The sequence below is a fragment of the Athene noctua genome, chromosome 3 (genome assembly GCF_965140245.1).
Source record: "Athene noctua chromosome 3, bAthNoc1.hap1.1, whole genome shotgun sequence".
Lineage (NCBI taxonomy): Eukaryota > Metazoa > Chordata > Aves > Strigiformes > Strigidae > Athene > Athene noctua.
In genome coordinates, this window is record NC_134039.1 from 50,908,907 (window position 1) to 50,935,035 (window position 26,129).

A 26,129-nucleotide genomic window follows, 5' to 3' on the forward strand; every position below is an offset into this window, starting at 1 on the left:
ACCTACTCAATAGGTAACGTTAAATGAAATTATGTTTCTTAAGGAACAAGATTTACCTTGCTAGAAACATGTAAAAATGTGAAATTTAAATTTTCAAAACTGCTGTTTGCATCAAAGAAGTCTAAGAATATTTTGAAAAAAGTACAAATGGAAAAAAGAAATTGATACTTCAATTTAGAAGAAATATTTGAGTGCTGGACAAGAAGTCCCACTAAAGGGAATAATTATGACCAGACAAAATTAGTCAGTGAAAACAGTCTTCTAAACTAAGTAGCTTTGGTTTTAGTTCTGAAAGTATTTATACAAAATACAAGAAAGTTGTTTGAATATGGTCAACCTCAGCTTTCATATCCAAAACATGCCTCAAATAGCACAGATACTAGTTTTGTAATTATGAGGAAAGGAAGGAAAGTTAGATCATTGGTAGTTTATTTCAAAACCTTTTGAAGATTAATGTCCATTATGTGGTAAAGTAGTCTCAGCTCTAGAGTCAGGAAAGACTTATACAGCCCCTTTTTAAAACACAGATAAAGCTGAAAGATTTGCCTCATTGGACATCCATGTTATCACTGAAAAGCCAAATAGGAACTCACGAGAAACAAACTCACCCACAGTTTGGTCTGCACACTCCTTCCAGAAATTCTGGTTAATATATTCTAAACCAAATTAATACCCTTCCTTCCTGTTCTACACTTTGTTTCTTTAATCACCTCATAGACCTTGACTTATCTTCCACTAATTAGGAGAGCAGTTGCCAGGTTTTTACTTTCAGAGTATAGATAATGCTGGTATCTGTACATGGAACCCAGTTCTGCAGTATACTGGAACTGCTCCTCCAAAGAAGCTATTTTGACATAAATTCTATTAATGAGAATCATTTGTTTCCTTAATGTAAACTGTGTTCTCCAAAAACTATCCACGCTTGATGATTAAGTTCCATACAATTCTGGGCACAGAGAAACATTCAAGGTCTTGAAGCCTCTTTAATATTTACTGTACTTTGAAACACAACATTTTTAAAAAAGGGCCATAAACTGGAGTCTTACGGAAGCAGGCTGTTCAAAGCCATGCTTGCATAACATTATTCATGAAGGGTATTTCTAACCCTGACCAGTTTCTCACACCTTCAACTTGAAGCTCCTACAACTTTTACATCTATTCACATGTACCAGTTAACGTCCCTTTAGCCAGGAAAGTGTAAAGCAAACAAATATAATACCATTTCTTATGCATGATAATCTCTTTAATATCTCCAAAAGACTTTAAGGAACAAAAACCTAAAGGTAAGCTCTGAAATTCTGAAGTCCATAGAAAGGCACCTGTCTTTTTCAGTTTGTTGGTTTTGGGTTTTTTTAGTTTGGTTGGTTGGGGTTTTTTTTACATTTGGCTTTTGTGCTTTCACATCACAGGTTAAGAATCTGTGAATACAGGTGAAACATCATTGAAATCATAATTAAATAAGAGTTTAAGTGCTATGTCAAAAACTTTTTAAACAATACTATTAAAATTGTGTTGCTTCAATTGTGTATTATGTGAAACAAATTCACATTTACTTAATGAGAAATTTTACTGTACTTCCAAATGAGTAACTATCTTCCAAAAATACACTCCTCATGGTTTTATATCAGACACAGTTTATAATTAAAAGATTAGAACAATTTGTTTGGGTTGAAAAGACATTACAAAACAAAACGCTTAAAATTTCTGAACCAAATATTACAGCCAAGTATTTCAGATATTTGAAATCACCTTTCTTGAGTCATGATTCAAACACTGTAATACCTGCCAAGAAGGTGAAAAAAGGCTAACATCCCCCAAGTATGTGTGGGGTTTTTTGTTGTTTGTTTTTGGTTTTGTTTTTTTTAAAGCAAGGCTGCAGCTAAGAGGAGTTGAGTAGGAACAGACATCTTGAAACAAATATATTATGAAGTGAGGTATGGTAGTGTTGAAGTGCTACAGTGAATTTCTGCATATTCAAACTTATTTCAGGTCAGCTACTTTGAAGTTTGAGATCAGCAGACTACTGACTGCTTGCTGAAATTTTTTGTCATATGACTGTTTGTTAGATGTCCAGTGGCCACAGAGAAGATACATTCAATTAAGCAAAAACTAACAACATGGTCAGATATGAATAAGCATATCTGGCAATTTAGAAGGTGGAACTGTAAGTAAAAATGCAAGCATACAACTTATAATAAATACATTTTCAAGCATTTAACATTATCAATATTTTAAAAAGAATTTAAATAATAAATGCAACTATTTTATACAGAACTGTACCATTTATTATACACACAAGTATATCAGTTCCCTTTGTTTACAAAGGCTGGTTACAGATATATGGAATGTTACAGTACCATCTTGCATAAAATTTTAGTACAATTTGTACTTCAAAAAAAGGGTGCAAAACACCAGCCTAATAAATCTGACTGAATTGAAATATTTTTAATTACATCATTAACACATACACAACAAGCTGTACATAAGCCCACTTTTCAATCACCACTTCAAGATACTGTAGCAAGTACATTAGATTATAAATGATTCCAACTATTCAGTTAAATTTATTACAGGTTTGCACTGCTACGCACTCTGGAACCTTTGAGATCTAACCTGTATTCATGAATTACTGAGCTCCTGTTAGTACAGTTAAAAGGCAGTCAGCACTGGTTGCCAAAGTACTAGTCACAAGAGATTTCCTCAGAGAAACTTCACCTGGGAACAAACATTTTTGGATACCTTTTTTCCTTCAAGAATAAAAAAAATGTTTTATGGGGTCAAGACTCTCCATTCTGTACCTTGGATGCTGGTGGATGCATGAAGTCCTTAAAGGGAACCAGTGCCTCTTTCAGAGCAGAGCACACTTCCGAGGACGAGCAGGTGATACATTCTACTAAAGTCGGGTACAAGGCAATAACTTGTGCCCATGTGTTAGCATCAACTGCAATGAAGAAAAAAAACCAGACTGCATCACTTACTACTGTCCAAATTCTTACAACAGATTTTATCAGTACCTGTATAAATAAGGGCACATTCAGGTACCTAAATATAGGTACTTAGTGCTATATAGACACTATGACATTTGTATAGGGCTCTCAGATAGGATGTAGGATTTTCTTTTGCAACAGCAGCTGGAAGCCAGATGGGATATAATAAAATTGTGATACACACCTGTGTTTCTACATATGAGTCATTCACTGTGTTTTCTGGATGAAGAACTGACAAATTGAAGATAATACTTTTATGAAATCTGTAATATGCATACATTTTCTGTCTACTTTTCTCAGCTATTGACAGAAAATTTAATTGGATGCACATTTCACTTTTGGAAACTTGAGGCCTTCTATTAATTTCAAATCATTCCAGATTACAAGAGCTATAGAAAGCAGAGGGAGAAACACTGGGCCAAGACAGCAAAATATCCATGGTAAAGTTTGTTAGTCCAACAAGGGAAATTAAACATTGTAGCATGAATTTTATTTATTATGTCACTTCCCTGCTTAGCTCTGTTTTAGCTCAGTTTTCAATAAACAGCAAAACCCTGATTTCAGATGACATTGTTTTCTTAAAGAAATAAAATTATTAAAAGCTAGACGAAGTAGGAGTAAAGTGGGACTAATTTGTCCTGTGGTTGTCTTCAAAAGAAAATATGCAGGAGGTTTGGCAACCACTGCCATATATGGACCAGGTGAAAAATTTCTCTCATTGCAGGAAGAGGGATGTGGGAAACAGTCCAGCTGAATTGGCTGTTGTACCCCTCTAAGAGAGGCCCACCAAAATAGCACTTCAGTTGCCTTCAGGGTTTGCCAAAAGTCTTTATGTATCCTGGCATAGTTCTGCCCTAGCAGCCTCTTGCCATCAGCCTTGGAAACCACATGATCATAAATCTGGCTGCTCAGTGATGCTGCAAGTGAGGTGCTGCCTCTTTCATGAAACCTTTCTGGAAAGGCTGGTTTGTTTGTTTTGAGGATTGAAAAGGCTTTTTCTGTTCCTCATAATATCAAAAAGCAGGGACGTAGAGGGAAGTGTTGTATGTGCAATTCTGTCAGAGTTGCAGAGTCCAATACAGCTGATTCAACTAAGACTCGTGACTAAGTTTTCTGGTGGGAATTCTCTATGCATAGAATAGGTGCAGTTTACTGGAAGAACAGGACACATGATTATAAATGAAGTTAAGGTCTTCCATTTAATTCAGGCCCCCAGATACACCTGTCAACCCTTTACATCAATGAACTAAGACATCTTTCTCAGTACAGGGGACAGGAAGTACTAAAGCAGAAAGATAAGGAAAGCAAGAACCCTGCCCATGCGTTTCACTTGTACACCCCTTTAATTGCAGAACGCACCTATGTGAATGTTGATACATAGCAACCTATAAAGGTATCACAAGAAGAAAAAAGGATGTAGGCAGGACCACATATATTAAAGAATTCTATTAACATTTTACAGAAGTTTTTCTGTTTGTTTATTTTTAGAAGACACCAAGCTCTATCTAATAAAAGACACTGTAAATTGAAGTTTTCTATTTTATTAAATATATCTTAGGACCTTATACTTTTAGGTATACTGGAAAAACTTTGTAGGGTTTCTTTCAGTCTACCTGCCACCTGCATATACACAGAATTATACAAAATACCAAATCTTACGCATTACACTTCTTTCAAATCTGTGTGAAAATTACTACAGGATAGGATAAATATGTCTTTGTGGCAGATAAAATGTTACCTTGTTTAGAACCATGTTGTTTAACAATAACTTACCATTTTCCGGTTGAGTTTTTTTAAGTGAATCTATGAGAGTACTGACAGCTTTTAAAACAAATATGATTTCTGTTACTTGTTGCCTACAAAGGGAAAAATGCAAACAGTCAACTACTCATTTCTGTCTCAGGAATATAAGTTTTCTATGAAACTTACACAACATTTAAAAAACATGTAATGGAAACAGAGCAATGAAGTCTACAAAAAAAAAAAAATAGAGAGAGATTAAGGCTGTAATTTGTCTTTAACTTCCCCACCATCGTTGCTGTTGTCTCTCAGCTAGGATAGCTTTAAATTTGATACTGGAAACAGTACGGCATACACATCTCAATCTGAAAATACTCATGTACATGATTAACTGTAACATGAAAATAATCCAACTTCATCATTCATCATCAAAACCTTCAAAAGTTAAGTGATATTTAAGTAAGTTCCCATTTTAAATAATTTCCTGGTACTCCAGTCAATTTTTCTGTTTCAAGACAACTACTTGAGTGATGCTTCACAATGTGACTGTTTGGATATTTTATCTTATTTTTCAGGAGACTGTATTTCTCAATTTAGACTGGAAATAAGGGGAAATCAGAAATATTATGTTATAGGTATGAGAAATATTGTCGCACTAACAGAAAATGTTAGTTACTAAGTTACATTCCTATTGCCTACGTAAAAGCACTGAATACAATCATTATTATTTAAAGCTTTTTCAACAAAAAACTGGTATCAACATTTTCTTTGAAATGTCCTCCCTACAAACATTTCCATGGCTTTAAAATTCACCCACCCCCACCCCCCAGTATTTTTTTAAATGATTGAGTGATATTTTGAATGCAACCTTCTTCTCATAAAGTACTGGTAATACCTTTCACTTCCTAAAGACAACATACATACCGTGGAAGAGGACATTTGCCACTCAACCTCTCATCTTCTATGTAGCGATGCAATACATCCTGTGACCTTTTCAGGAGCACAGAAAGTGCCATTCTAGAGATGTAGCCTTCCTGAGGAGTTGTGACTTTATTACTGAATGAAAACTGGAGCAGCGTTTCAAAACACACCTTAGAAAACTCCTCTCTCATTCGAATATCTATTTCGGCTTCTGTGAAAGTAAAATGTCATATTTAATTGTGCAGTGTGCATGCCAATACACTAAATGTTGCATTTCAATCAGTTTACTGTATTTTGCCATACGATTATTCCTCCCCTAGTATTAAAAAATATTAAGTGATAAGAACAAATATTAAAACTACATTCTAAGGTGACTGTGTAACAATCACAATAGTTTCAAAAATAAAAGATAACATACATAACATTGCCACCTACCTGACATTGCTTTAATAATAAAATATATTAAATCAATTTAAAAAAAAAAAAAAAAAACAAACAGCAACCCCAGTTCTGTATCATGAATACTAATATTTGGTACTGTACAATCCAAATATTTCTCTGAATTGCTTATGTCCATTTTTTTCAACTTTCTCAAAAAACTGTAAATGTTTCTTCTTAACCAGAAAAGCCATCTCTTAACCAGATAACGTATCTGGTTAGGTACACCATATAGTTACACTAAGGTCATTTAGCTTTTAAGAACAGGATACAATGTCTGTCTCACAATTGTCTGAAATTATTGTTAGAACGATTTCAGATAGCACAATGCAAAACAAACTAGGTAGAAAGTATAAATATAAAGTAACACAAATACAATATTATATATGATACTGACCAAGATGGAAATAATTTTTTTAAAAATTGCAAGGAATGCTCGGCAACGTCCATGAAATAAAATCCAGTTTATAAAAACAAGTTGGATATCAAACAGTCTATACTGAATACATGCCATGGAACTTCAAGTCTTTATCGCAGTAAGTAGTCTCAACATTTTTATTACTTTCTAGTATATTTAAATGCTGTATCTTTTGTCATTCAGGTACGATACCTGTAAAGGAGGATGACTGAGAATGTATTGAGCCTTTATTGAGCATAGTCATTATCTGACCAACAAACTCCTTAGGAATAAAATTAGCATATGGTAGTATCTCCGTGCTGATAAGCTGTACCACCTAAAATAAATTAAATATATTTATATTGGTTTTCTGTAATTCTAGAATGAAGAAGACAGAAACATTAAACGAGAGACGTGCCTAATGAAACTTCATAGTATCTTCCAATGTTAAGCTTTTAAAATTTGCAGATATGTCCAAAAATTGTGGTCTTGCATGTAACACAACTTGAAATAATAAACTTCCCCCCCAACTTGTCAGAATTTCTGAAGCAGTTATCGCTCAGTTTTCCACTGGCATTCTTCAAACTGAATTTATGGTTTTGAAAAGAGAAGATCTAACATTAGGAATCTCCCTCTCCCTCCACCCAATTCAATATTCTCACTATAACATTGACACATGTATCCCATGTTTACAATGTGACATCAGCAAAGCAGAACAAGTGAGTTAATTATCTAAACGAGCTTAAGGCAATGCACATTAACTGAAATTATTTCTATCCTTGGACTTGATGCTCTTGTTCAGGAACAAAGTGAGTTTAGCTCTTTTCACAGGCGATCAAACCCACAGATGCTGCCATGTCTTTTCTGCAACTCCTCTTCCTTTGTACCCCTAATCCCTAGTCTGCTGCACCTCTTTGTCCTGGAGTGAAAGGGGACCAGTCCCTGTTCATCCCAAGTATCATCATCTCTTAATTTGCTTCAGCCTTATCCAACCATACATGATCTCTTTTACAATTACAGTGGTTTCTGTACTGCACAAACAAGATATTATTTCTTCATTTATGCACAAGCTTTTCAGTATTGAGAACATATCTGGAGGGCAACAATGTCATTGCTGAAGAATCCCCTCCCCTCAACACAGAAAGCATTCACTTCAGGTTTAATTGTCAACTTCCTCCATGGTTTACAATTACCTGTGTAATTGCTTGGCAGCAACATAATAAGTAAGAATTAGGTAACGGATTAGAGGCAGAAACATATTCTGGTTTATCGCTTCACGCTGTTTTGAACCTGAGTGGACAAGAAGTAGTTTTTGGCATGCTGCTTCCTACTTTTTGCTTAACGCTGAAGTAGCCAAATTCTGAGCCTATGAATTTCCTGTCTTGTTTTCCAAAAGGAGAACAGTATCACAGAAAAAACATTAAATGGGTAACTTCTCAAAAAATTATTTCAGAACCAAATGCAATCTCTGAATGTCACTATCAGTTACATTCAACAGTATATTTGTTACAGTCTCCTTACCTCAACATCAATACTCTCATTCTTCTGAAATTCTTGAATTGAGAGATTATCAGGAGGTGTACTAAAAATAAACATACTATGTTATACTTTTAAATTCACAACGTGTAAGGAGATAAGTATGAGAAAATGCATTACATTTGAAGTTATTACATGCACCAAGTCTGTACTATTATATGGTAATGATTAACATTTTAGACTAAAATCTTACGACTAAGGATGATAAAAATGATTCAAAGGAAAAAAAATAGTAAAACACTAAAATTGAAGATTTACAACTGATGGACCTGATTAAGGACTTGCATCACCAACACCATTTTTCGTATGCATCTCAAAGTAATCTTTCTTGTCTTATATGTGCAAAAGTCACAATATCTGTTTAGACAAGTCTGTGAAGGTATCATCAGGGGATCAGAGTTTATTACATTTTACTTTTTCCTCCCACTATGCAAGATAGAGACTTAATTTTCAGCAGTACATCTGTAAAAATCCCTAATTTTTATTTTAGATTTTCCTCTGCATTAATGAAACACACTCTTCATTAATGGGACATTACTTTGTCTTTTTCCTTGATAACTGAAATGATATATCTGTTCTTATTCTTAATGAATTTTATGGAGACCAATCCATTTTACAGACAAAAATTTTGAAGAGATTCACACCCTTCTACAGTTCTTCCCCTGTATATCAAAATTTATTTACAGATGAACTGTCCATAAGTGATTGAACCTTGAAAATTACCCAACACTTTACAAGATCCTACCTTACCTGCTTGTAAATTTGGAAATCTTGTATCTTTTCATTGGAAATTTTATGCCAGTCATTGGTTATGCTGTTTTCTCTGGTGAAGTTTTATCTCATTTATAGAGTCCTTCCTTGTACTTAGTGGTCTACCGGTTCAATGAGTTCAAATCCCTTTCCTCTGTTGGATTATGCTCCTGCTGAGTTATTGGGCCACGTTCCTCAGCAGGATAGAAAGAGCAAAGGCCTCCTACTTAGACAGCAATCAACTACTTCAGCTGATGTGCCTACATCACTGTTTTAGTTTGGATCAGACAAAGGGCTTTTCAAGTTAAACTTTTAGACATCCCTGTTTATAAGCCTTGGTTCATGTCTGGTCTTACACGTGCATAGCACTGGCTTAATTTTCAATGAAACTAAGCCAAAAAATGTACTCCAAGCTCTCACAGATGCTTGCATGGCAGGAAGCCAGACTAGAACTACTCTGAAATAAAACACCTAAAGTGAGCACTCTCTGCGTGATGGGTCCTCATGAACTGCTTTACAGATCTGCTTCTACTGCACTCTGGGAATCAAAGAAGGTAGTTCACACAACAGTTAAACTCAGAAATATCTTGCTTATAATCCCATAATCATAGGATTGTGTGCTAAGATCTACACAGATTCAACATACAGTTAGTGAAATTATTAGAAGTAAAATCAATTATGAGCCAATGACAACCTGTGGTACAAGAACTTTTCGACCTATGTAAATGGGAAGGCTGAAGGAGCATATAATGAAAATATCACTCTGTGGTCACCTTGCACTCTTTTTAGGCATCCTTTTTTAAAATAATGATAATATCTTCAAGCTGAGGAACAGTTTGGAAATTTGGCAACTTGAAAGGAATGGTTAGAAATACTGGAATTAAGATTGCCTGTGGTACTTCAACTTGCTGCTATTGTGTATACTTGTGTGTTACGATGCATCCTAAATTAGATAATACTTTTTTTTTTTTTTTTTTTCTCCAGAGAAACCATCTGAAAAAGTACACAGGATGGTCACTGCTGAGAAGGAAGGAAAACGATAGGGTCAACCTGCCACAACATTCCCTGCCTAATTTATGGCAGAACAGGCAGATGCAAGGAAAACAGAGCTCTGGACTGAACAAAGAACAAAGCTGTTCTGTAAGCAGAGGAATCAGTGCAGTATTGTAGTGACAAGCAGACTGGCATCCTTTGGCTTATTTCCAAACTCCCTCCCCAGCCCCCAGCTTTTCCGCACCTCACATCCCTCCGCAGGAAACAAGAGACAAGGTGGGTAGTTCAGAACATGCTCACTGGCAAGGCAGCTGCCAAATGTACAACTGTGGACCTGTACTCCCTTGTCCTCATAAGGGTACTCATCTGGGCCTGTCTTCTCCACTCCACTGCCAATTTTAACGAAGATTTAAGAACTCTGGAGGCTTCTAAATCTCATTCAAATCTGGTTAGTTTAACTAACAGGTATTTTGTTCTTTCCCAGTGCTCCTATATGATGCTGACCAAATCAAGTAAGATTTTTCCAAGACAGGCTTTTTTCCCCCCCATCTTCTGGGTGCTTAGCATGAGAGACCTGAAGTTCAGTCTGCACACCTACAGCTAATTTTCAGTTTTGACAATTATGACAGTATGTACTAATGTTCCTGCTTGGAAATAAATCTATCTCCCTTCCTCAAAGGGAATTTATGTAGGTAACTTCACCACTGTCTGTGAAACACTCAAGTGTTACATGTATGACTAGAAAAAAACCCAAAGAAGAAAATATGAAATACTGTATTTATTATTGGTTTCTGTGTTAGGCAGTCAGGAATTTTAGAGTTATATGTTGAAAATAAAGAATAAAATAAAATACTGAGTAGCTGTTCAGTCAGTACCTTCTGTAATATATAAAGTTAACTATTCAAAACCTTCAAATTTGCCTACAAATTCAGGTCATGTTGAAATATGTGGAAAGCTTTCATTCTGACACTTCCTAATTTGACTGATTGACTTTCTGAGCTGAAGTTTATTTTAAAGAAGTATTAAGACCTTTCTGTCCAGTCATCCATATCTCATTTTTCATATATGCTACAGTTACGCTACACACTTGTTCAAGTAGCAAATTACTCTCAAGTAAATAGATTTTTGTAAGGTGTTTATATGAAACATCTATCTAGGGGCCCAAAACTGTGCTGGTCTGATGCAATACAGCAAAAACTGTACCAGAAGGGTCAAGAGCAGGGGAAGATAAGAGGCAGTGCAATGCAGACTGTTGCTATGTAAAGGTTTTCCTAGGTACAGAGCTCCCAGATGCTGCCCACTGTCTAGGGAGGGCTTTAGAGCCTAACAACAAAGAGCTAACAGCCACCCAGAGTCCTGCTGTGCACAGCAGCACTCTGCTCTGAAGCATCTTTTTTTGAGAGTATTGATTTAATTCCCTCATGCGAGCACAGACTTCTGCTCTGGTAAATTATATATACACACATTTGTTGAGTTTTATTTTATATAATAGCTTGACATGCTTCCATGAAAGCCTCTGAGAAAGAAGAACGATATAAAATAATAAACAGACCAGCCTCTTACTAGAAGACAGTTGTGTAAATTAATTTACAAGAAATGTATTAATTTTTAAATGTCATTTTGATTTATAATAAAAATCAAGATTGTTGAGCCTCCTCAGCTGTAGCTTGCTTTTAAAAAGAAAAAAAAACAACCCAAAACTTATTGCTTGGAAGTTGTTAATTCTCTATGACAGTAACATTTTCCATTTTCATTTACCTGGGCTCTTTTGGCTATATTTGAAATTTCTTGATGTACAAAACTGTAGAGACCATTTCTGCTGTGCTTTGTACTTTTTAAACATCAATGAGTATCTCCTCTCTTTCAGCCCTGTAGCTGGCCTGAAATCTGTTCCTGTCCAAAAGCTAGAGACAAGACCATGGAGGGGAAGTTCACTATGTTAAAACAGAGAGATTTACAGAACTTTAGTTTAAGGGTTCTAACTACAGTGACCTCTTGCCTAACCAAAGCCAACTCAGTTTCACTGGTAGAAGCAATATTACACTATCTACACATGTGATTTCTAGGACCACAGTGATTAGAAGAATTGTGAGTTAGACTAGAAAAATGATTAAAATGTTGATTACAAATTTAGAACATCAGTGAAATAGAAAAAGTTTTATCTTTCTACTCTATCCTCAGTCAGGTAGACACTTGGAGAATGTGCATACAAAAATGAGACAATATGCACTGGGATATTTTAAAGAACAAAGCTGAAGGGAAAAACTAGCAAATATGTTATGCAGTGTTGCTAGAAGGGCTGACTGCAGATGTGGACGTTTCAAATTTAGAATGACCCCAGCAGTGCTAAGTCAGCTTTGAAGAATAATGGTTTGAAGAGAAGGTACAAATTGAAGATATTTACCTAGCTTTGCATGAAGCTAGGATAGATAATAGCATGGAACATGTAGTTTAAATAGTGGAAAGTGTGGAGTATGAAAAGGTATACAGGAGTGAAGGAAGAAAAGTAAGTTTCTTTGTGACAAAACGTTTCGGTTTCCTTTAAACAGAGCTTCAAAAAAATTACAGAATGCAGGCATAAGAAAGTAAATTTTCAGTTCTAACCATATTCAGATCTAACTGAATATATCTAACTGTATTCCTGTCACATGGAGTGATGTGTTGGATAACGATAAAAAGCCAGTTAATGCAGTAGTGCTGTTACTCTGTCTCACCAACAGCCCCTTGTGGTATCTCTGAATTGCATTTTCCAAATTTTTTGTGCTCCAGAACCTTTTCATTCCATGCTGATCTTCAGCAGTGCAGCCAGATTTGTACACTTCTGCACCTGACTTAATAAACCCCCTGTCCTGCACTGCATATTTGCAAGTTGGAAAGCCACCAGGGTTGACTGAGTCACAGTAAGACACAGTTATGGTTAGCCGGGTCACTAAAACCAAGTTAAGTTTACAGTCACTAATCTAACTAAGAGCAGAGGGTGCTCTTATCTTCTCATCTGTGGCTTGGTTAATTGATTTTGGCAATGCAGACAAAAATCCAAGTACTACCAAAAGTTTGAAAAAACACAACTCACTGTTAATATAAATAGATCAGGGAACACATGAAAAACAGTTTTTATACTAACTATACTACCTAACTACCCTAAAATAAAGAACCAACATGAACAGTTGAAAAGGAAAATAAATTCCCATTGCCTTCTCCTATAATCTGAAGGTTGACATGCACCTCAATTCAGCCATACATTTTAGCTGTTACTTTCAAAACAGTGAAGAGATTCTCCCAAATCACTATGGAATATGACACCACTACAATTAACGTGTATTTTCTAGAAGAACTATCACAACGAAAAAAAATATTGAAAGAACACAGTAAATTTTAAAATTCTGAATTCTATTTACACTTCGAAATGGAACAACTACAAATGTAAGAGACTGACTATACTGCAATTACAATCCACTAAAAGACACAATTTAGAAAATTTTAACACAAAAGGAACAGGTTGTCCTACTTGCCCAGGCTAGTTTCACAGTATCTTGCACAGAAGTGCAGGACTTAACCAAAGGAAATCAGAAGAGAATTACCTCAACGTGGAGAACTTCCATAGCTATCTCTAGGGCCCTCCTTGTATCACAGCGAGAGAGGCACGCTTCAGGAGCATTGTGGGGAGGAGGAGGAAGAGGATGAAGAAAAGGAGAAATGACTGCTATTACTCATAGTCCTGACTACTGGCATGAGGCAGATGTATTCCTTCTTAGCTTTAACTTTTATGAGGACCACAAGACTCAGACTGATAGAGGGAACAGAAAGGCTATCTACCCTAAAGCTACTAAGCACTGTTAAGTAGAAGAACCATGCACTTGGGAAGACAAACTGCTATTTAAAAAAAGATAGACATTAGGGGGGCAAAAAAACCCCAACCATAACCAGACGCTCAATAGCCATACAATGTACAACTATATAAGCAAAATCATTCACTCATAACAAGCCTGGAAGAGTAATGATAATGGCCATTTATGACAAGAACAGGACAAATTATCCTGCTGTAGCCATTATGTTCTATAAACCACCAGCCTACTTTTAATATTTTAAATTATTTTGAACCTAAAAGCTTCTAAGTGAGAGAACATCTTTCATTCTGATGAAAATGCTGATTCCTAAAACACATTTTGTTTGTAAAATTATAGAATACACTCTGGTCTCTAAAGAGGCAAAACCAGACTTAAGCAAAGACATACAAGTTTTAGGGCGTCATAAATAAATCACAGAAGTACTATTTTTCCTCTACCTCCAGACAATATTCACCCATGTACGACAGCTGGCAAAAGCTATTAGAATTAACGCCAACAGTGATTGTTTCTAGCAAGCAACATGTTAAGATGGGATTTCTATGGTTGGAACAACTTTCAAGAAAAGTATAAATCACTCACTGTAAATTAAGAAAAACAAACAACATATTTGGTCAGAAAGGTCATGCCAATGATAGTGGATTATCTTGAATTACATTGAAAATTTGTGATAATCTTACTTCCCTGGCTTTATGAACAATTAATACCCAGTCTGGGTCAGCTAAAAACATGCAAAATAGGTATGTTTCATCTGTTTTGCAGATATTTAGGAATAATTCATTTATAGCAAGTAGTAGTACATATTCCCAAAGTAACTGCTAAGTGAATATACATTTTCCTACAATAACCTGAAAAACCTTAATTTTGATTTTGTAAACCCAACAATGATATTGATTATAGGATGTTAGCTGATCTGGACTGCCTGTCTCAGAATGGAAGCAGGACTACTAACCACAGAGGACTACTAACCACAGCTGAAAACAAAACTAAACAAGATACTGCAAGGACTATTTCAAATTAAAGAAACTGTGAAGCATAAAAACACAAACTTGGATGATTAAAGTGTCTTTTATGAAGTCTTGATGCGCTTTTTTTATTTTAAGGTCCTCCTACTTAACAGTATTTGTTTGAAGTACATGCAAAAGAAAGTTTTTTTCATTCAGTTGTCATGTAACCCTATTGATGAAATTCCAAACCCATTCATTATTACAAATGTTTTCACTAATGGATGTGTCTCTAAAATTAAGTTTCGTTGGTATTTAGTTCTTGTCTGTTTTGGGCAAGCTGCTATTTATTCATCGTTAGTAAATACAGCTGTGTTTGGTTGCTGATTTTTGTGTGTTTGAAAACTATACACACAAAAAATACACAGCATATTAGTGTTAGGTACAGAAGAACCCTACTGTTTTCTATTAAAAAGAAAGATTAATTCGTTATTGAAATCAGCATAAACACAGAAAATCAGGGAATTAAATTTTTCATATTCCACGTTGTCCTTTAATCTGAAACACTATTAGATATACTTAAACTACACCTAAAAGATGCTTACCCACAGATGTTCATATAGGATGGAAATTACATACTGCTCCTAAGGAATCTTCCGCAGTATCTAACCTCCCTTTCAGTAAAAGGTTTCCTTAATGTTTAACCTAGATAATATTTGCTGTACTGAAATAAATTTTCACCCATTCTCAAGGGACAATAAAAATTCTTCTCTGGAGCAATCTTTTACCATATTCTGAAGACTTGCCAGTCTTGCTAATGACGTATTCTTTCAATTGAACAAACTAATAGATCAGATTGTCTCAGATGGTTGTTATTTTTCACTTCTGGACTTTCTCAACCCAGCCACATCTACAGACTTCCATTCTTGAGAGATTATCATGTACTTACACATTTGCCTGTCTGTCTAGTTATAAATCTGAATATTTAGCTATACTATTCACGAAGTATTAAAAAGCATGGTTAATTATTAAGGTGTAGTCAGTTTATCTTGGGTAGAAACAAATGCAAGATAACTATGGGCTTCTAAGTGAACAGCAATGTAAGAAATAATTTTCCAAAATTCATAGTAAGTGGAATATTTCAAGATGGAACTCAAGGACATACATATATGGCTAATGGTGTTTACCTTAACTAAAAAAAAAAAATAATTACTGTTGCAATTCTGTTCAAAGTGAAAAAAAGAAGCAAATTGAGTACACATCAGTAACTCTTTGTCAAATCTATAGTAATCGTCCTTGGGAGTCCATCCAGAAATTCCTTGGCCTGCTCAGAAAGGGTATGCGTTCTACTCAGAGGGCAGCTGAGCTCGCTCTTGCTCTGACATTTCACCTTTTGAATGATTTTTTTTTTTTTTTACTACTTTCTAATAGTGTACCTTTTTGAAGTAGACAGACTGGTTACCTTTTTTCCTTCATTTATTAAAATAATTTCCAGATAACAAGTATCTCTAATGATAAGGCTATTTTTAATAAACTCTACTGATACATTTACTGTACAACTTACTTACCAATATTTGCCAGTTAAAAAAAAAAGAAAATCATGCTATTGTGCTTACCTTTTGGTGAATAAAAAGTCTTCAAAAGTATTCGCTAGCTCTGGCCACATACTGTCAAATTTTCCAGAAGATGCATGCTGCCTTGCAACAGGTAGTCCAATAGAGAGAACTTTGAGAAGAGAGGAAACGGCTAGCTTCCATGTGCTTTCAGAAGGACAGGAATATTTCAGACTAAGAGGTATCCTTAGTGTCTGCAAAATGAATGTTAAAAGAAAATTTATAGTTGCTCAGAAAAATCTGAGAATATAACAGGTTTATGCAGATCTTGGCAGACATCATCACAGATGACAGTACATATCCCTACCTTTTCTGCTGGTATATGTTGCTCTTTTTAAAAATATAAAGTTGATTTACCATATAACAGCTGACTAAAGCACAGGTCTGTTGCCGAGTACAAGGTTAGAAGACAGAGTTAATCCATTACCAATTCCACTATGAAATTCCATACTATTTTCTGTTTCTGTATTGCCATCCACCATTTCTGCTAAGACTGACAGATGGGCTTTCCTAACATCTAACAGATTGCAGGCAGTTTGTTATCATAAGTGTATTCTGCAGAGTTTAGTCCCATTCCTAGAAAGCTACCACAAGTGCTTCCACATTAAAGAAAAAAAAGCCTCATTAAATTCCAACTTTTCCTAATATGAAGAAGTTGAACTGTATGCATAACCACTCAAGCAACTTGGTCATTGCTGACTGTTACAACAAATGAAGTTTAAAAGCAAAAACAGTGAGTGAAATTCTAAGATAAAGGCTGCAACACAACTCAAATATATAGAAGATGGAAACACAGCAAATTTTAAGTCTTTTAGATGGAAATACGGCTTCAGTATCTATAAAAGAAAGTCATTAATGAGTTTAAAAACGTTAAGCATATGTACTATTTACACTATAGGTATTCCTTTTAGCATTGTTAGTCAAACTAACTAGAGCCTGATACCAAGTTATCCTGGAAAACTATTTAATTTACATTTCAAATACATAGTGACTAAATTTGGGTATTATGCATATTGCCCCAATGCTTTTAGTGAAGCATCTGATTTGAGGAAAGTAAAGGGAGGAAAGAGAAGACTCACTCTTGCTCTCGAGAGTGAGTCAATTGTTATTAACTATTGCCAAAAATTAGGAGAGCTAGGATCTAATCCTAGAGATAAACAGAGTATTTTTTTCTGCTGCTGTTGTTCACAGGGGTTAAATCCAATTCCAACAACAACCCGGGCTTTAGAGACGTGAAAAATAGATTTAAAGCCATTTTTATCTACTGCAATGGATCACGTTATTATCGACCTTGAATGTTAAAGAAAAATGTTTATATCAGTTTCACCTATCCCATTAAAACATAAGTGGAAAACAACTGCCTTAACTTAGAAATACAAATATTTAATTCAAAATAGATTCCAAACAATGCCACATAACTATTTTAAACACATTCAGGTCTCTAAATTTCTATCCATGAACAATCTGATGTCAGACAAGTCATTACAAACAAACTTAGGTCACATCCATTTTTTTCTCCAGACATTTACTACTACTTCAATTATTTAACAAAATTACTTGCTAAATGGAAACAAGGCCAAAAATAGTTAGAAGTTTGGCAATTTCACTTTAAAGGCACATTTGTGCACCCATAACATTTCACAGCTACATCAATGACACACGAAGTCATTAAAAGTAAATCAGAAGTAATAGCTAGAGCACACATCCCCGAAATATATATGCCAGTCTACAGAAACTGGTCTTTGGCCTTCAATGTCATACTAAGAGGCTTGCTTATCAGATTCAGGTGCATAATACTTTCAAAGATTTATATTTTGTGGCCTAACACATTTGTTAAATTTTTATCTTAACACTGAAATACCAATGCTGACATTATCCAGCTAAAGAACAATACATATAGCCTAATCACTAGCCTTGCAGCTTCAGAAGAAATCACTACCTGCTGCTCATCTTCATCAAGTATCAATTTGTTTACTAAAGCTTTAAGCTTCCCAGAAAGTGTTTATCAACACTAGCTCAAAATAAAACTAATGATCTTCAATACAAGCTCATTAAATTCAGAGCATATGCTGAACAAACTTTTACCTTAATAATGTTCTGAAGAACTTTCTCTGTTACCACAGCTTTATGGCAAGCTGTCTTTTGGTATAAGTCCACAACAACTTCCAATGATCTCTCAGCAAATGGTACGTAATTCAGTGCTACCCATTCCGCCTAGGAAAAGACGTTAGTAAATTACTGAACTATACGTGAAAACCTATTAATTAAGGAACAGAAAATGCATGTTTTGCATTGAACTTTCAGTTTAATGCATGCAAGGTTTGCTAAGAATACAGTCCAAGCAACAAAACTGCAAATACAACGTAGTCTGACTATGAAAATGTACTCTACCTTGAAGTAAAGTACATTTAAGTAGGAGAAATGTTGCAGTCTAGGCAAGCAACTACATTAGGACAATCTTTAAGGAAATTTAACTCACCGGCGCAAATAGTTGTATCTAGTGTGATTCCATTGTGTTGCAGGACAAATAGAATAAGAAGAATTAATACATACATAATAGTTACCTCTTCGATTACACTGAATCAGATGCTCATGCTTAGTGAACAGCAGAGTACACAGAGAAAAAGAATTATTGAACATTATTGTCCTATTTCTCTACAGCATGTGCAATTCAAAAATTTGAAGCTTGAGGGAATTTTCTCCATTCAAAATTATCATGTCTTTCTATTAAATTTGGTATCACATGTAGGTAAAGTTGGTTTAGATTAAGTAAGTGGACAAATTCAGACATATTCACTATGTCTGGTGTCCAGGCAAGACCCTTCCTACATGGAGAAATACAAACTATAAAAGCAAAGTATACTTCAAAGGGAGCAAACAAAGATAACAAAACCATGTAAAAAAATACTAATAAATTAACTTATTACACAACATGCACAACAAATGTTTACAGATGGAATAAAAGCATCTTGCTAAACAACCTATATCTGAAGCTGAATTGGGTTCACCAGCCAAGTGAAAAAAGTGAGATTTAACGAATTACCTGATTATACTTTGCATTTGCAATGTGCTTTGTTTCCAGCTGTCCATACTGTGGAGGTTTGCAGGAAAATTCTACAAAGGCCAATAGCTGGTCGAAGATTGCAGGATACATTATCTGCATACTTTCTGAGCCCACACATATAGCCTATATCAAAAGAAAATACAAAAGCTTAATATATATCTTGAGCTTTTGTGTTCAAAAATCTGCAACAGCATAAGGAGCTCCTGATGAAAAACTCCCATATAAGACTCTGCAAGAGTCATGCTGTATAAAAGACAGTGTACAGTTCTAACAGTGTAAGGAAAGTAGTTTTGTTATTTGATTAAAGTATAATAGGTCGCAAGATACCTGAGCATCTATAGTTTAGTAAATACAGCTATCTCATTTTGTCCAATAAAAGATACCTTTTCTTTACAAATTGCTTCAATATGACAGCAAAATGTAAGTCTTACATGTCTTGTCTGTTGATCTCAGCCACATCTTTAAGTTCTACTTCAAGAAACATTTAAATCTCAGAAGTAATTCATACATGGTTTTCGTAAGTAGTTAAAATTGTGTCTTACAGAAAGGAACATAAATAAAATGAGAATTATATGATTTTGGTATAGCTGAAACTCATAATCTTGCTTTAAAATGGAAAACATTTCAGGAAGGGTGTACTTACAAGATGTCAATGAAATATCATATTGTCATAGGCTAATGATTTCCTGTTGCAATATAAATCCCAAGGCAATTTTAGGGCATTTATTTTCAAAGCCAGATACAATGAGTCTGTGAAGTTACTCCAATTATTTTCTGTCATTTTAAATGTGTTGCTTTTCCTCCTAAAGTGTCTCCCCTCAAAGCTTCAAGAAACAGTCTATTTATTGCTCCACAAAAAGAGCCTTGTGCTTGTACTGTCATTTTTCTCTGGGGAGGAATGATACCCCCTTTTCATTCACCACAGATCATGCATGACAAATTGTGGCTGAACTCGCTCAAGATGCCAACAGCTCCAAAGCTGTTCGAGTGCAGCCTCCATGCTGAGGCTGTGTCATAAGCTGTGGCAGTCAACAGGCTAGCAAATTTCCTGAGTCCCCAGCCATGAGAGGGAGTAAGCCAATAGGGCCTATAGGCACTGTCATCACTACATCACCCTAAGACCTAGTTGCACCTTCAGGCAGTCTACAACCTGCAGCAAAGCACTCCATGAATCACCAATGGTCTTCCCCTTTTCCTCAGCTTCCTGCAATTCAAAATGCATGTCTAACACTCAAAAAGCTTAATCAACATTATGAATATAGTGCAGCACTCCTAAAAAGCCATACTCCTTTTCTGGTGCTCAAAAGATCATTTGATGCTAGATACTCACCTGAATGGCAGAAGACTAAAAGGTTAATTCCTGATGTAAAAGTATTCAACACCGTGTAAAGGAATTTTAGCTGCTGAACTGAAGTCACTGAACTAAATTTTAACAGGTTAATGCAAGATTACTTACCTATCAGAAAAGGTATTAAAAATTATTTTATGCACTAACACATGGATTAGAAAGGGAAAGAGAGCATCCACAAACCCCTGGATAACTTTTGTATAGCTGCAACTTACTCGCACAGATGCAACTTGTATTACCCACAGAAGACTATCTTAACATCTATAATGGCAAAACTTAAAATACATTTGCCATTCACTCCACATTGATAGATTTTTATTTTTACTCATTTCAGGATCATTGGAAAATTATTTCACATGCTACTATCCCTGTACTGATGAACAAAAGCAGTAATTGCTTCCTATTTGAAGTTTGTGCATAAGTAGCTTCTTACACTTCATGTTTTATGAAATATTAAAATTTTTATTTTATAAATAGAAACATTTTCTATCCAGTCTACTGGGGTATTTTCAACTCTAAACATTATCCACATAATAACAAAAAAATGAGACTTGGGTAACTTAATTTTCAAAATTCATCTAACCAGAATTTCTTTTCTAAGAGGTTTATACTTCTACCTGACACGAGGTAACTTTTATCTAAGTGTATGAAAAACTCAAAAATAGCCTAGCAAAGTGTGTGATTAAGGATGCTGAAAGTATCTTTAAGAGTTGCTTGTAAGACAAGTAGTATTTACTGCATTAAGCACACTTATTTACATACTGAAGTAAAGAGACATGTATAAATATCAAAGTAATCGTCAGACAACAACAAAACACAAACCTAAAATGAAGTACTCTGAAGATTGTTGTTTGTTGTAAAATTTGGCACAGGGCTTTAATTTCAGAAATTTATGCTTTAAAGCATTCCAGACTAACTTTCACATTTTTTAATAGTTCAGATTTATCTAACAACTCCCAGTGCAACTACTGTCAGGGACTACTGTTTTTTTAGAGCTCTCCATAGCTAATTCTCTATCACCTCTGCCAGTGTATGTAAATACAGCCTTGAGTTTACCACACTCAGCTCAAGAGGTTTGCATCCATACTGCCTGCAGAGGCAGAATTCAAATGTCTCTGATCCCCAAGTATGCATCTGTGTTCCTCTGTCTGATGAGCCAGCTGGTTCACTGCACAGTTGACCCAGAGTCAATGTAGGGAGGCAGTGAAAATAATCAGAGAATTTGGGCGTAAGTACAAACTTCATCTGAGCTACAGTGATGAAGTAGGCACTTATACTACAGCAGTGAAACACTAGAGAACAAGTTCTAATGAGAAATAAAAAGAAAAACTAAGACAAAGGGTGTAAAATGTCAGGGTTTTTCCATGCTATGCACAGGTTTTTCCAGAACTTCTTCAAAAATCAGAACTGAGCCAAATCTCCCTATATCAGCAAAGTACAAAACTTACTCTGATCCTGCAATGCAAACTCGTAAGAAACATTTTGTTTAAAAGAAGGTGGCAACTATGTACATACTCTTCTTTAACTGTTCCATTAACTTCTGTGTGTACTCCTGAGGATATTAATTCATTTCAATAGAGGAAGAAGATACTGTTGCCTCTAGCAAAACCATCTGACAGATGGCCTTTGCTCCACATCAGCACTGGCTAGTTGCCTTATCACGTGAGTTGTACTGTGTTATACAGCCAAGAGGAGCGTTCATGCAACTTCACAGAACTTACTATGTCCAATTATATTTTAACTTATTTTTTTAGAGACTTCAGTGCTGTTCTGTTAGTAATGTAACTATAGATGGGGCAGGAAGTACTGTATAAATTCAGGTACCTAAGACTTACTATGTAAGTCTGTATTTGCAAAGGCTTGTAACTGCCATACTAACCCTTTTGACTGGGAGAGGGGAAGAGAGCATGTCTCTGTTTCTCATGGGGAGTTATTGCTTTTGTTATTGTTTAAGAAAACTCCAGCTAAAACAGTTTAACATCTTGACACGAACAGGAGTATAAAAAAAAGTAGAGTTTTTCTCATGCTAAAAACTCTGTTAACCCCTTCTTTGAAAAACACTAATGCCTGTAGCCTTAAGGAGCTAAGAACATCTGGATAAGGAGACTGGCACAGAAACAGAAAAATCCAAGATGAATATATGGAATAATTAACTGGGAAAAACAGGACTTGGGTAGGGCTGAGCTGCTGGAAAGGGAAGGGTACAAAAGGGTCAAGCATGACTGGAAAAGGATGAAAATGTAGTGGGTATGATTGGTGTTAAAACTGCATGTTATTTATATCCCTGCATATAAAACTGATTTAATATCAAATTCTAATCTTATAACTCTGTTCTTGAAATACATTAATGAATATTTGTTGAACCCATAAATTAAAGGAACAGCTGTAAGATAATGATTCTGCCTTGCTTGTGGGATTTAAGTCAGTATGAGATGAGTCAACCCACACTAAGCAAAAAGAAAGCAAGATACTGAATTGCTGCTCATTTAGTAGGCACCATGTGACCTATGAGCTAAATGGGACAGGATCGTGACAGAGGCAGGGAGGGAGGAATGACCACATAGTTAAGCAAAGTAGTCATACCATGAAATCCCAAAGGGAATGAAGTCGGGTCACATGGGTAGTTTTGATTCTAGCATTTCCAGAGTAGGTTTTTTGAGTTTTTTTAAAAAACAGGGCTTAATATAAATGCATGATCTCGTTTATTATCAACTTGGCTTCTTTAGAATAAGTTTTCTGAATGAACAAATTTTTTTGCAAGGAGATATTTTACAACTCCAAAAAGAAAGAAGCAATACTTTTTTTAAATATCCAGAAAAAGGGCACCCTAATTTGTTGCTTATAGATTCACTTGCATGAAGAGTGCTCTTTGAGGATGAGTTCTATAGTAAGAATTTCTTACGCAGAGATCAGTATTTTCCTTAAACTTTCCTTAAACACTGATTAACAAGAGGCAAGAAGGTAGGTGGTGTGCCAGAGACCTTTTTGTATTTTATGTTTTGCATGAATTCAAAGTTCACTATTCTTCTAGACTTTGTTTATGGCAGTATCTGGGTAACATAAGGAATACTGTTTATGGGCTTGTTCTCCCACCTCCATGTACATACCTTCATAGCAATACAACACTTTAATATTACACAGACAAGTAAATGGCTACAAACAGAGCACAATATTTAAGGTATTTCTGCAGTCAAGCAAAGTGCATTTCATTAAGGTTACACCACTCCTTTCAATGCAGAGCACCTGGTTTGCACCAGGAATGGAGATCTAATGGTTTTAATACAGTACACCATGCAATTATAAATAATTTAAAAATTCATGTTTAAGTTACACTACAGTTAGAAGAAGAAGAACTGAGACACAGTGTAGTTTAACTTTCACCACACATTTGAAGTCACGTTATTACCTTTTGTAAAACATCTAAAGCTGTAAGCACTGCTTCCTGTAAACTTGTCAAAACTGCTTCAGTGTAAGATGGAAGGATGAAAGGGGAAGCATCAGAACTGATTGGAACTGAAACAGCACCGTGCAAAATGACACCCAGCTTTTGGAGATCATCCATGCTGAAACCAGTTTTGATGTGTTGGTAAAGAGCTGGGAATATTTGAATTAAAGCTGTAAGAAAAGGCTGGCTGGGAATAAAAGTCAATTTATCACAAGTAATTGGAGGCCTTGTACTTTCTGAGCCAATCCTATACCAGCTGTTCCAGGCTGCCCACCAAAGATTCAGATCTTCAATCTCATCTGTTATTACAGGGGGTTCAGATCCATTGTATCTTCCTATTCTTTCTCCTATGGAGTCAGTTCTCATGAATGATCTGCCAAGACTAGTGGCAGTTGTTGTTCCTACCACCACAGGTACAGAAACATTGATAGCTGGTGGTGTGTCAGGCTTCTCGGAGTCTCGGACAGGAGAAACAATTTGTAAGATCTCCTGGAAGCTTTTCAGAGCAGCCAAGGAAACTTCATTATTTTTGCTGAGTGCTGCTGATTGGATGTGATCAAGAAGAACATCCCAGGCTTGGGAAAAGTCTCCTATTGTAAAAAAGAGTGGGGGGAAAAAAAAAAAGTCAACTTGGAACTGGTTCCCTGTTCCCCTTCCCACCCACTCTGTCCCTAAAAGGCTGTTCATGTTCATGTTACTCTAATACAGAGAAATTTCATGAAGTTAGGTGATGACTTGAATGACTTTCAGAATATTTTCAACCATAGCCAGAAAGAATTAACATGACAGAGAAACACACAAATATGAAGAATGAAACAATATATCAATGTTATGTTGAATTTGCTTGTGAAAAAAAAAAATCACATACCACATCCCATATCAGAAAAATATGCTTTCTTTATTCAGGATAGTGAAACAGATTTGTTCTTATACTTCCCAGATGTCTGCTGATTTCAAAAAGTGTTAAGCACACACAAGAAATTAAGGGTCAAATCTATAGTCTAAAGGTCAAATCTCTCTATATAACCTATATATGCATTTATAAATAAATTATTTTTAAATGCTCTGGTAATTGTACTGTGGAGAAAGATTTCATTTTTAGGTTATAGGTTTAGGGTTTTACATTAAATTTAGCATTAACCTTTAATTCTCTATGTTACTAATTACTGTGTTTGAATAATTAAAATAGCCCTGCAAAATGTTTTAATTTTATATTCAGTTTTAACTCAAGTTTCAGATAGTTTAAAATCTACTACATTTCTGAAAATGACCAATATTCTTGATAGCTATCAATGTGTTGATATCTGTATTGAAAATAACAAAAAAACCACATTTTTCTAGTTACATATATATATTAATTGCATACTATGGGATGGTAAAGGTACATTAATGTAATTGGGTATTCTCCTTGCAAGCTGTATATTCTTTATATCACATTCTTATTTTTTAAAGTTATTCTAGTTAACCAAACTAGAAATGAAAGCTGTTTTGAAATTATATCAGAGTATCTCTGTTAGGAATCTTAAACTGAAACAAAACATTTTTTTCTGTACAAAACAGGCATGAATGTTGAATTATATTATCTAGTTCAATACATTTACATTGTTCCGTTGTATGTAGTAATATTTTATATTTCACAATAGTTTGGTAAACGGCCTGATGTCTAATTTCTACAGGAGAAAGTGAAAAAGAAATTAGGAAAAATCAGAGCCTAAGAAAAAGGAAGAGTAAGAAATAAAGACACCAAGGAGTTACAGAAGCAAAGTAAAAAACTTCAAAATGTAAAAGGTAAGATTTTAAGAAAGAAGAAGAAAAGGGGAACTCACTTCCGTTAGCTGCATTAGTGACAACAGTAAAGTAACTCAAACTGACATCTCTGTACAAGACAAACAGCGGAGGAATATCACGAGAGAAGAAAAAGAATCACTTGAAATACTGGGTAGTCTTAACATCTTTCACGTCATAACAAGTCCAATCGTTTTATTTAAAAATTCCCTTTCTTCTTTTCCAAGCTATATACTTCACTGACTTTACAAGTGAGTTCTGTTTACACTGTAAGAGCACTGTTAAATTTGACACAGATGCTATGGAAGAGTTCTAGACAAGTG

General features: G+C 35.2%; 1 protein-coding gene across 4 annotated transcripts in view; it reads right to left on the minus strand.

Annotated features, from left to right (window-relative positions):
* Positions 1–368: 368 nt before the first annotated feature.
* The window catches only part of MON2 (MON2 homolog, regulator of endosome-to-Golgi trafficking), an 83,682-nt gene continuing 57,921 nt past the window's right edge, over positions 369–26,129 (minus strand). For 2 of the 4 annotated variants that reach the window (XM_074902971.1, XM_074902974.1), the window contains exons 26-35: positions 23,983–24,611; positions 19,208–19,351; positions 18,644–18,661; positions 18,250–18,378; positions 16,168–16,358; positions 8,005–8,065; positions 6,697–6,820; positions 5,652–5,859; positions 4,761–4,843; positions 369–2,941 (exon numbers count right to left, since the gene is read on the minus strand). In XM_074902971.1, the coding sequence (XP_074759072.1) occupies positions 2,778–2,941; positions 4,761–4,843; positions 5,652–5,859; positions 6,697–6,820; positions 8,005–8,065; positions 16,168–16,358; positions 18,250–18,378; positions 18,644–18,661; positions 19,208–19,351; positions 23,983–24,611 (1,751 nt within the window). In that variant the 3' untranslated portion in view covers positions 369–2,777. The remainder of the gene's footprint in view (positions 2,942–4,760; positions 4,844–5,651; positions 5,860–6,696; positions 6,821–8,004; positions 8,066–16,167; positions 16,359–18,249; positions 18,379–18,643; positions 18,662–19,207; positions 19,352–23,982; positions 24,612–26,129) is intronic. The other 2 variants (XM_074902973.1, XM_074902972.1) reach the window with 1 other exon arrangement.